Source organism: Paralichthys olivaceus, chromosome 17 (genome assembly GCF_024713975.1).
Source record: "Paralichthys olivaceus isolate ysfri-2021 chromosome 17, ASM2471397v2, whole genome shotgun sequence".
Classification (NCBI taxonomy): domain Eukaryota; kingdom Metazoa; phylum Chordata; class Actinopteri; order Pleuronectiformes; family Paralichthyidae; genus Paralichthys; species Paralichthys olivaceus.
In genome coordinates this window covers 6,523,599-6,536,709 of record NC_091109.1, presented here as the reverse complement: position 1 = coordinate 6,536,709, position 13,111 = coordinate 6,523,599, and the positions used below count along the sequence as shown (strand labels likewise).

At 40.0% G+C, this 13,111-nt stretch overlaps 1 protein-coding gene across 1 annotated transcript in view; it reads right to left on the bottom strand.

Annotated features, from left to right (window-relative positions):
* Nucleotides 1–9,618, bottom strand: part of mllt10 (MLLT10 histone lysine methyltransferase DOT1L cofactor) — a 40,979-nt gene extending 31,361 nt beyond the window's left edge. Inside the window, 7 exon segments of the mRNA XM_069513000.1 lie at nucleotides 14–107; nucleotides 365–468; nucleotides 592–701; nucleotides 2,702–2,756; nucleotides 6,230–6,309; nucleotides 9,176–9,320; nucleotides 9,322–9,618. Coding sequence (XP_069369101.1) covers nucleotides 14–107; nucleotides 365–468; nucleotides 592–701; nucleotides 2,702–2,756; nucleotides 6,230–6,309; nucleotides 9,176–9,320; nucleotides 9,322–9,339 — 606 coding nt within the window. The 5' untranslated portion in view covers nucleotides 9,340–9,618.
* Nucleotides 9,619–13,111: the final 3,493 nt, after the last annotated feature.

The window sequence follows — 13,111 nt, the reverse complement described above, 5'->3', positions numbered from 1 at the left end:
TTCAGACACTTACCAATTTGCTGTGGTGGTATTTGCAGTATCCACAGTACTTGACGTTGTCTGCATCCGATCCTTGTTCCTCACATAACAACCCTGCAAACTGGGCGCTGTGGCAAAGTGATGTAGATGAATGACAATCAGAAAAGAAAAACCTTTTGACATTTATGTGCAACACGGAACACAACAAGGATCATTTTTCAGCAGGTAAACCCCTGGAACAAGTAATATGTAATGGTATCTCAAAGGTTTATTACCTGGTAACAAATCAAATCTATAAGACTTTACATGAATCTGCAGTAAGTATTGGAAGACACAATCCCCTTTTTTTTATAAGGGAGGTTAATGTAATTGGAACAGGTCTCACCATGTGACATGGAAGGCCTGTCTGCAGCCGTGTTTGTTGCAGGTCATACAGGCTCCAGTGGCTGCTTTACTCTCTCTGCCCTGGTCCTCACATATATAACATGTCTATGCACAGACATGCAAGCAAACACATACAGTTAGAGGGCATGGTTTTTTTTCCAAAGTTTCCTCTTAATTGCATTGTACATGTGTTTTTCTGACATGTCAAAAAGCACAGATAAATGTTACCTTGTTGTAGCGCTCATGTGGCACAGACTGGAGAACTATGGGCTCCATAGTTGAAACATTAGCAAACTCCACCTCAGGTATGTAAAGGGCACAAACTACATGGGCCCAGCCTGCAAAGACAAGAACAACTGCATCAGCCTTTGCAAATACACAAACAAATTATAACTAACATATATATCATGGCAGCAAAACAATGTTTGTGTAGACACATCACAGTTTATATAAAGACTCATAAAGCTGAATAGTTCTCGAAAAGTGACATTTGATTTGTAGGTTGCAAGTTTTAACAGTGAGCTACGGTAAAACTCAGTGATGAAAATATGAGGGACATAACCTGAAGAATACTGCTCCATACATCACTTACAGAATTTTATCAGCTGTGTGTAAGTAAAAAAATATGCATTTTTCTGCAAATTCTTTAAAGCCGTAACTCATCAAATTCTACTTTGAACGTCAAATGCCTTAATTTGTAAATGGTAGTTAATCTATCTAAGTAGCCATTTATTGAGCCCTGACACGCGCACAGCTGCCTGTCAGAGAAGACAAACTGGGGGCGGGAGAATGACAGCAGGGCATGGCGGAGTGGCAAGCAGAATTGACGACGGGTTGAGGAGGAGCCGGAGGAGGTGAACGGGAGGTCAAATGGAAGTGGGAGTCTCCCGCCATGTTGGAGGTGTCTGTTTTTTCCCCCCATAGCGGCAACAAAAACAGGCTTAAACTTACAGTTGAACCCCTGACCTGCCTTTGACCTGGTGAGCAGGACAGGGGGAGAAGTGCAGAGGGCGGGACGGAGGGGGAGGGAATGGGTGTGAAACGGGGGGCATGTTGTTGTTTTGAAGTCCCTCCAAGAATCTGGAAGAGGCCTATAAAACAGGACTATAAAAGTGGCATAGCCTTCCTCCTCAAAGTAAGCATTCACAATTTTTGCCAACGAAAATGTAGCAGAACTTCCCTTCTTGTTCCAAGAAGTTATCCAAACCAAATGTGTTGACACACTTGTATTCAGCCGATAGATAATTTTAAATGATTGATTGACGAAAAAAATTAGGCAAAGTGACATTTACTTTTGATAATGGCTTTATGAGCTTTTATGGTAAACCATGTTTAAACCATGACATCAAATAACTTGGGGTTACTGTGGTTTTTATTGTTGCAGATAATAAACAATATATACAGGGAAACTACAAAAGTACAACAAGATAGTATCAGATGCTAATTTTAAATTTAAATATTGCTGCCAAATACATAGACTTTGTTTGACTTTCTAAGTTATCAGGTTTAAACTCATTCTATAAGGAAAGCACCAATGTGTATTATAGAGACCGTAAAAGGTCAGGATGAGCAGCTGTAGTGTTAATTTCTTCCTCTTTCTTCCTTCTCTGCCTCTTACACATTAAGACACTGGATGAAATACCCATTTCAGACTAATCCCTTTGCTCCGCTTTATTACTCTCCCACCTGAAATAACAGCAACTCGCACACAGATCAACAAGTGGCGAGGAACTGACAAGAGTGGAGAAACGGACGGTAGGGGAAAAAGATGGTGAGAGAAAGATGGGAGGAAAAAGGAGAGAGAGAGAGAGAGAGGGGGGGAGAGAGGGGTCATGGGAAGGGTAAAATAAAAGAGAAAGTAGTAAAACGGTGTGTGTTAGTGTTGTCCTGATGCCTCCCTGCAGGCCTGGACACAATCCCACAGCTGTGCCTCTCTCTCTGACCGACACACACACACACTCACAGAATATTTACAGTCTCCACCAAGCTGACCTCCCGATGAACCCAGAGAGGAGACTCCTCACAGGCCATGCACTATACCCATCCTGGCCCGCCCCCTCATAAACATACACACACACTCTCATAAAACACGGACTGGCAAGGACGGTACAGAGAGGCAGCGCACACAACAAACAGCAACATAACTCTCCCAGCACGCTCACACCCCTTAAACTTGCCAGTGACACGCAATTGATGACAAAATACACAAGAAGCAAACCACAGATGTGCTTGTGTGCTTGTGTGTGTGTGTGTGTGTGTGTGTGTGTGTGTGTGTGTGTGTGTGTGTGTGTGTGTGTGTGTGTGTGTGTGTGTGTGTGTGCAGCTTGAGGGGTTCTACCTCCGTTGTCTGTCCTCTTTAGGGCTCCATCTTTGTGGGGACACAGCTCACATCTCTGTGGGTAAAGAAGAAACGTCAGGTCAAAAACAACAGGTCAACCATATCTACTTTGGGTGAGGCAAATACTGAAGTATGACAAATATGAGATGAGCACAAGACACATTGATTTTGGCACAAGGCAAAAAAACTTCTAAAAGAAAACACTCTGCCTGCTTGATACCTAAGGCTGTTTGTTTCTTCAAAGTGTGTGTGTGTGTATATCAGGGCTCCACACACTCTCTTTCTCTTCGTCTTCTGAAGTAGCGAAGTAGTTTGAATCTGAAAAGCCTTCTCCAAAGGTCAAGATCAAATAAAACAACTAATGTGGCTTTTGTATGCAATGGGAATAGATACAATCAGTAGTCACTCCCAGGTCAACTGACTCTGCAGGAGACACATTTTTATCAGCAACTGGCTCTGATCAGCAGTGATGGAAATGTGACACCCAGGTGAATGCACTAATTTCTTATTATTATTTATGTGGCAGTCTAGATGCTGACACTGCACCTTTCCCAGCACGTGCATTGAAATTCCGAGTGTTGGCACTTAAATAGCCATGAATGTTTGTTTGCTTATTTAGGTTCCTCATCTCAGTGAGAGGATGGACGGTGTGTGTGGTCTCTAAGACAGAAAGTCTTTCGTGTTCCTTGTAACCTTAAATTCTAACCCAATTCCTAAAACCAATATTTTACCACACAATCTTCTAAAATAACTTCCATCTTCAAATATTTTTTTCTGAAACAAATATATTTTGTTGATTCTTTACAACAATTACTTCCTTTACTGTGAAGTTGTATAAATCCTTAATAAAATGTGCCCAGCTCCAGCACTTTGCGGCTATAATGATCATGGATTGTCATTTAATTCTTTAACTCTTAAAAGTGTAAAAAAAAATCCTTGCCCAATGAACCAATGATTTTTATGTACTCCTCCGTGTAATTTAGTTCACACCACTGAATTCAGGCAAGCAACGTATACTTTATTTGCTAAATTGGAAAACTAAAACATGGATCATTAGTCTTTACTTCATCAAGATAGATATCTTTCGTTAAAATAACACTGAGGCACTTAACTCAATGCATATTTAATTTAATTTAGGAAGCGTATCATTATCAACACCACTAGTTTTACCAGTTATAGTGAGGGAGTAACCTATACAGAATATATTCCCTACTGACTTAAAGTTCCAGTGTGTAAGAGTTAGGTGAAAATTTAAGGTAGAATAATCCTCATTTTCACTAGTTCATTTCATCTAAAATGTATGAATTGTAGTTTTCTTTACACCAGAAAGGGCCATTTATATTCAAATACTAAACACCTTTTGAGTTTTTATGACAACTGAAGGCTACCACAAGTTCTCTGTAACGTTTGGAAGGGGGGGGGGATATGAAGGCCATAGATCTGATGGTATTTTTGAAACCCTGTCCATCAAAAATGATGAACAATGACAAAGTCCAATGCGACCTCTGCTTATAGTTGCCAGCTCACAATGTGATTCTTTGAGAACACACACATACATTAATGTAACTACCAGCCTGGAATGCTTGATGAACAAGTCTTTGCACACAATCCTTCAAACAGAAGAAAGCATGGCACTTCCATGTAGACATTTTCTACACTGGACATTCCTTCACATGTAGTACATGCACATTTCTGCCATTACTTATACTTTGTAAGACCCTGTAAATGGGTTAGAAGGTGAAAGGAAAACCAAGTTAAAATTCTAATCTTTGCCCTGTGTGCACATATAAAGCTCTATGACAGTCTGTAGGTAGATCATTCCTTGATCCATATCAAATGCTGCATACAGTTGAATGCAGAGGTTTAGGCATCCTTGGACAAATGCCATGTTTTGTTGATTTTTTAAGGGAAAAGAAAGGAAAACAACCCCAGTCCACATCAAAATCCAACATTAGATGGAACACTACTGCTGTTTATTTTATTAATTAATAAAAGTGGAATGAAAGTCAGTATAGTGCATACCTTCGCCGAGGCCCAACCATTCCCTTACATTCAGTCAAGCTGCACCTCATTTCACACACTTATAGATATCAAGGTTTCATTCCTTCCAGTGCAGTAAAACTTTTATGATGTGTTATGATGCAGACGGCTTAATGTTGCCATACCATAGTATGCTGCACAAATAAAATGGTGCTTGGTATAATGGTAGTTGGTAAACTTTCCACAATCAAACAGCATTTATATTAATATTTAAGGGATCTTTCAAATCAGGAGTAAAAAACATTTGGTGAAATGTGATAAGTTAAGTGGTACAGTACAGTCTGTGAGCAAACATGCACACGTGAGGCAAAGGACAGCGGGATATGGCACAGACCACAGAAAATCCTCTGGGTGCAGGAGGATGCACCACAAAAAGCGGTAGCAGCAGGTAAGTCTGCACAGACCTCCAGTGTTTTTTCTCCAGTCACCTTTGACACTACAAGCTTTTATCGAACTGTTGGGTGATGTCAACACAAAAACATTGTGATGGACAAGGACACTGACAAATAACTAGACCATCACACCCTTTGTTTAAGGTTTTGCTGGATTGTCCCCTTTTGGAAAAATATTTATGTTAAGACAACAGAGGGCTATTGTTCAGTACACACTGCACAAGCCTGACAAACTTCCTCTCAGTTGGGAGAGTGGGAGTTTTACCTGGCCGCTAGAACTTGCTTTTGTCAGTACACTACATGAGGAAGTTTGAGCTTTGTGCATTTTTTGCATTATGAAGGTGATAAAACCATACTCTTCAGTTACTTCAAAATTTTTGTAGATGACTTTGAGCAGGAGTTAGGCCAAAAATCAGACATCTTGAGCTGAACACTGTCGCAGTTCAATTCCCTTTGATCAGAGCTGAACTTTTCATTTACAAACTAAAAAATGTTTTTGTGTTGGTCAAAAGCAGTGCGTGTGTATATGTGCTGGAGAGGCAGAACTGAAATAGATAGGGTATAAAATATTTGTATTGATATTAATTCCTTCATAGGGCTGGATGATATGACTTTAAATCAATATCATAGATACTTTAAACTTTTTCCTGGATTATGATTAATGAACAATTATTTTATGCCCCCACACATACACACCGGATCACACTGGGTGTGTGTGTGTGTGTTTGTCTGTCACTCTTCACACAAACTGACCATCACATTTATTTATATTAGCCATATAATTTTAGTACACTACAATTCCCTCTTTGATTTCTTTTTTTAAACAATTTGGTTTTGAGTCCTTCAACTGGCAGTGTCCAACACATCAACAGTCACAGTGATGGACAACTTATAACCAGTAAGCAGTAATGCTTGTTTATTTCAAGCTCTTTAAAGAGACCCACTGATCATACAAGACCCAATCTTTTACTGTTTTCATGGTGTATTTATGAATATTTGTAAAATTAAAGATCACAAGGTCCACCATTTTTCTGGTAGAGATCTGTTATTCCAGTTCACTCATAAATGATGAATAGATAGAAAGACTGTGACTCACCACACGGGCTGCTCTCTCTTGAGATTCACACTTTCTACAGAACCAAGGACCAGTGGGCACCTGAACAATGCCATAGCAGGCTGAGGAGAGACGAAGATGACTATTACAGAGGGAAATCACAACCACAACAAAAACTGTATTCTGTACCACAGAATGCCATTACACAGTGATAATGAATACATGTTGACAAATGCAGCTAGAAAACAAAGCTGAACAACATCTGTACAGATATCTTTTTTCACATGTGACAGGAGGCAGATTTGTGGTTGGAGCAAAGCTTTGATGTGACAGACTGTTGAAATCACTGCTGTTGTTTTATATATCTCTCCGCTGACACCTGACATGGTTTGCCTGTGCTACAAAATATTTTAAGCCCCCAGGACAATGGCAGAATACTTGGTAATGCATTGTTAATACCAACATATAGAGGCATCAATGATAAACATATGCTCTACAAACGGGTTAAACCATTCATAAATTGTTTGACCTCCCCCACATATTTCCATGAGAAAGGTCAAGGAGCGGTTGTCGGCTGCAGAAACAGCTGGATTTCAAAGGGGCTGTTAAAAGTTCAAGGAAACATACATATTATGCTTTTTAGTTGTTGACTCTAGTGTGTTATTTAGGTTTTTTCTGTATGAAAACATTCTGCAAAGTCCAAATGAGCATAATGTGTCTCCTTTAAGTTTTTATTGAGGTCAATGCTGTGTGAATGTGAAAGTACCCTTAATGTCCCACTGCATTAACTAACAATACATTTTCCAAGATGCAAAACACACTGTCTTTACCTAAAGTTAAAAACTGCTTCCATTGACTCTTCTAAGACTTAGCCTTCAAGGTGAAGTTGCCTGTGCTGCATCTACTCGAAAGAGCTTAGCTCGACACATTTTCTGATTATCTCTGATCCGACCAGAGCTAATAATCCAATGAAATGCAAAGCCAGAATCCAGATTTTTGAAAAATACCCAAAGGTTACCGAGTTCAAGTGGAGAAAATGGTGACCAGACATGCAGACAAAACAATCAAGCATTAGCTAGGATATTGCATACCTTATTCACTAATAATGGCTAGCTCGAGCAGTAACTTTAATAAAAGTGATTTTTATTTATTGTCATGCGAACAAATGGCACATACAGTATGTGAACACTCTTTTGATATTTGAAACATTTTTCTCTAAGATTCAGAGGAGGGCTGGTCAGGTGACATGCTATTATCAGAAAACTGAAGAGATGTGCTAAAGGTCGTGCTAACTGTAAACATATTATAACCTTTGTAGCACGTATTCATAATTGCTGGGTATATGTGTATATATGTACCCAATCTGTACCTCAGTCACATAAAATATATTCTAACAGGGTATAATAGTGTGCACAGGGGAAAATACTAAACTTTAAATACTACAAAGTACAATAAAAGCTCTTTTACAGAGTGGCTGATAGATACTTTTGTTTCACAGTGCAATGTGAAAAGAAACTGACACTCTATTACACTGATTCATTAAATGCAGATGTTGTCACATGACCTCATATTAGTTTTATTTAAGCAGATGATGTCATACATTTGGTTGAGGGGCAGATCAGGACAAGTCGACACAACAGAGTGCTGTCGCTTATCTGAATCAAATCCCTGCTTCTTTACAACTAACATAGTGAAGCTTGTCTGCAACCAATAATTTAATGTAGGAAGAAGTGATTTGTGCATATTTCCAATCTTATATCAGTGGGTGTTTTTGTAAAGCACTGCACATGAAATTAATAATAAAATTAACTGCATGGTTTTAAACCAAAGAAATGTAACCAGACCACATTTGATCACTGACTAGATATGAACAGAGGGTGAATGTTCCGATATGATCTATGGTCTGGTAACCCAAACATCAAACACCTTACTGTAGCTTTCAATCCTTATCCACTACTATTGTGCACAGTTCTTGTGAGAGCAGGGTGAGGCATACATTGCTTACTTCGCTAAAATAATTACCTGTCTACTTCTTTCCCCAGTCTCAAAATGGGAAGCAAAGTGAAAAATCACAAGGCCTGACAAGCTAAGGCTTCGAGAATATGATGCAACCTTAACACTGAAATAAATATAACACTACTTGGCACAACTGTGCACTTAATAATAACATAGCAGCTCACATTACCGCCTGGGGTTCACTTCAGCAACTTTAAACCAACAAAGACAAGCAGAGATTTAACATGTGATTAGATTTTAGTACAACCATGTATGCACCAATTCGGCTTTCAGAGACGTGCTCTTAGTTAACAGTCCAAACACAAACAAACAAAACGTGCTGCAAGTGCAAACACACTCACGTGCATGTGTATGGCTTCAGAGCTGCTGATATTTCAAATAGTTTGCAGTCTCCTGCTGTGTTTGCCAAACGGTCACAAGGCCAGCTGTTAAATTTGTAAACAGAGGACGTCATCACACGAGTCATCTTGGGTAAGCGCTGGCTCACAGTAACCACACTACAAGCTAACATGCAGCCATTGGAAATCAATGTTTTACTGCCTGACATGCTCCAAGCATTTGCCTTGCAACATAAACAGCAACGTTTGAATACGTTTCCACTGGTTGTAGCTTGTACTTGTGTCTGTGTGTGGAATCATTTATTTAAAAATCTAATGTTTACACCTTCAGACAGGAGTATTTCTCCTTGCCTGTATCCCACATGACAGCTTCTCATAGAAAAACACTCTTGCTAGGATTCGTAGCCAGATTTTACGCTAAGAAACTAGCTAGCAAACGTCGCCCATGGCGGATTATCTCCCAACCCGAATCAGTGGACCGCCTCGCCGCCTGAGCGTAGCCTGACCTCAGCCTGGCGGGGGCGGAGGATCCACACACACGGAGCAGCACCATAACGTTGCGACGAGACAACGCTAACTGCTCCCGTGGGCTAACGGCTAGCAGCTAGCAGCAGGAGCTAACAGCGCATCTTACCTTGGTGCACGGCTACGTTGCAGCCGTGTCCGTCGCAGTACACCAGCGGGTTTTCCGCCCAGCCCCTCTCGTCGGAGCACACGCAGCAACCGCCAATCATCTCCTTCATGTTACACGTCGAGAACTCGTCGTCCGCCGCCAGACACACGCTCGCCGGAGACCATCTACGAAGAAAGCGGACATGCGGAGGGATACGTGATGTCGAGTTGAGCGGAAACCGTCGCCGCACGCGCGCCTCTTCCCGCCGCCGCGCCGCTTTAGGTCCCGCTCGTTTCGAACGTCATGTGTAAAACGTGTTCACGTCGCTTTTCGACACCGTAATTTTTCACCAAAACATCCAGTTCACGGCGCGACGGTGAAGAGCACAGAGGGGGAACCTCGGAGAGGACCGGAAGTGCGTCACGACGCAAGGCCCGTGTTGCGTGCGTGCCCTCTGACAGGAATACAGCCGCGACGTGATTGGCTCGCCGAGGCTTCCGTGTTGGAGTCACGTGGCGGAGGTGGTTTGAAAGTTTGCAGCAGAGAGAGCTCACTTCACTCTGACAACATTAAGCTGAGAAGTCAGAGGTACTGAGAGTCACACAGTGTTCTGCTGCAGTGTTTTACATTTGTTTACAGCAGGGGTGCTAATCCTCCATCTGTGGGACTCTGTGGACAATACTTGTGTAATCTTAGTGGTGTTCATTTAAGGGTTTGCATCATGCATGATTTTTTTAATTCAGGGCTACCATCTAAATTTAGTGTAGAATGTTTTTCATCGTGTTTAAGATAATACTAGATCATCTGATCAGCAGCAGCACGAGGGCAGTCAAAAATAGACATCAGCAAAGTAATAAAGGGTAGCATGCAATAATTGTGGGAGATATTAACAAAAATATGAATGGAATAAAAACTAATATATAATTTAAACAATTGTAAAAACATCTACTCAAGGATCCTTACAAGTCAGGCCTGTAGATGTTTTATTGCATCTTATTAAACTTGTTCAAAACAATTAGATGATAAATCAGAAATCATTAGTCTATTAGTCCATTAATTTATCGCCGAAAAGTAAATTGAGATTCAGTAATCAAAAAACTGTAACACTAACATTATCTGGTTTAAGATGAGATGAGATAAAATTGTCCTTTCTTAGACCTGCTATGGGGAAATTTACCATGTTACATCAACAAAGAGGGAATAGTGATACAGACTTATTACAAGTAATAAATAAGTAAAGAATACAATACAAACACAATGAACTAACTATAAGAAACTGAAATATATATCATTAATCAAGGAACTAAATGGCAGAATAATCAGAAATGAGATATGGTTCATATAGAACAAACAAACAAAATTAAATTCATAAATATTAAATAAACCAATACACTCTTGCTGTAGAAATTAAAATGCCTTTATTAGTGTGGCTAATGCATAGCAAAGGTAACAGCTGAAAAAAATGCAGAACAAGACACACAGGCCTGGGAGATATCCCTGTAGGCTTGCCTTTCCAATCAAAGAATTAGTTGTTTTTATGACTTTTTATATGAAATTTCCTACATTTAAAAGGCCGTTTGTTGCACTGTCACTCCAGACTGTGTATAATTATGATAATGCTGCAGGCTTAATAATAATCTATTGTAACACAGTATGTTTTTTTTAATATGTTATCATGTTTGTACAATCCTTTAGAAGTCAGAGTTGTTGATCTTTCAATGCATCAAACTCATCCAAAACAACAACATGACTATGACTTGATGATAATAACATGATATTAATGATGTGTTAAAGCACACAAATACAAAAGCAGCTTCTTTTTATATACATTTTAAAGCTTTAAAGTCAATGAGAGCTATCATTATAATGTTATATAAACTTGAATCTTTGCTTACAGCTTGTGCTGGAACATGCCATTTCATTATGATTAAAAATGGCATAAGATTATAAACAGTAAAAGACCTAATGAGTGTGAAGTCACTGAGACAACTTTGCATTGTACAATGAATACATTTATTTTCAAAAATATATATTTAATTGGCTTTGAGGAGCCTTAATCAGAGCTGTCAATATACAGTTTTGTTTTGACAGCATCCCCATGCTGTTGCCAAGGATGTTCCTGAACACACACACACACTATTCCAAGCACTCAGCTGCTGCTTGCATCACCGATTCCTCTGAGCGAGCTCCCGCTCTTGGTTTCCAGAGAAACGTAATGACTTGCCAATAATGCGCAAGAGCACACGAGCGTCCTCCGTGTAATATGGTGAGCGAGAGGTCCCTGGGAGTGCCTGCCCATTGTTTGCTTTAATTTCAAATTGCTCAAATGCTCCAGTCGACACTGGGCACTGCACTAAAAGGGGGCGTGGGGGGGTAGGGAAGGGGAGTTGGGGAGAAAAAAAAAGTGAATTGTGTGTGGCAGGGGAAAACCTATTAGAGCTGGAGAGAACAAAGGGAGGCGAAGGAGGGAGCAGCGGTTGTGGAGGGGCCCATATAGCTACTGAAACACTGAAAATAGCAAATGATTTTCACAACTTGCACTTGATTAAGTCAAAGTCTGCACGAATCATGTATAATGTTCCTCAGGTTGTCAGAGAGAAGCTTTCTCTGAAACGCAAAATTGCAGCAACACTGTCTGCTCCCACTTACTAGTGCTGACCTCAAAGTACATACAGCACTCATATAGCTTTTATATAATTCAAGGTATGTTATAACCATACAGTCTTCTCTGTCTGTTAGAGCTCTGTTGGTCATACATGTCCATCTGTTAGTGCTTGGATTTGGTTCTCTTAAATCCACTGAAGCAGTGTTTCTGCCTTTGGCCTGGATCTGTTTGGAAAATAAGCGGTCTTGTCTCAGCCACATAAAAGATCTGTATTGATACCTACTGGACACATGCACATTATTTTTGTAACATGCAAATAACATACAGGCCTGGGAGTATGTCAGAGGCGACTGCAGGGATTTTCAAAAATGTTGGCTCTGTGTTCTACACAGTAGCGTGCCTGGTTCAGTGACTGATATCATCTTCAGTGATGTACAATAGAATGTTTTGACTTCGCAAGGCAGCAGAAATAAACAAAAATATTGAAAAAACCTCCTGAAATACACATTTCATTGTGACCATTCTCATTTCACAGATTTACCAGTGTACACAAATTTTAAGAACTATAGAAAGTGTGGAAAACAAGTTTAATTTGCTTTTCAGTGGAGTGGTCTCCTCTGTGCTTGTGTCTTTGGTTTTCATTTAATTGTTAGAAATATTGCCTCACAGCATTTTAAATGTAAAAGGTCAGAGGACCCTCACAGTTGAGTCCTGGGCATGTTTGTATTGGCAGGGGAAGTTTTGTGGTCTTTGTGCTCATATGCAAGTTGCATCTTTATCTTATGTTAAAGCACTGCATGAAGTGTTGTTCTATAGATTGTCTCACAAACTCCTTTGCTACATGAGCTATTCTTTATGACATTTCAAAGAAAATAGGGTGTAGCATAAAGCATGTGCACAGCAAGCGGCAAGTTTTCTCTTTAAACGTGTGTATGTGTGTGTGTGTGTGGGCGTGTGTGCGCCTGCATGGGGAACTCAACATAAAACTTAAGCAGTCTGACAGGATTGTTTTCACAGACTGTACTTCAACAAATAACTGCTGACAGGTAAGTAAAGGGCTTTTATTTTGAAGCCTTTTTTCCCCCAAATCAGTTCATTAATTGGCCCTGCACATTTTACTTGTATGGGTTAAATAAAAACTATCCCATTGTATGTACAGTACGCATGTACATGTGTTAAGTTCAGGAAAATTTGTCGCTTGATGTGCGTGTGATTTTCACACGGTGAAATACTCAGCATATTCAGCCTATTTTTCTTCAAGCTTTTATTTACAGTGTTTCACAGATACACTTACACAACTTTTTTCCTGTGTACAAAAGCCCATCGGATTCAAACATGTCTGAATTGTTGTG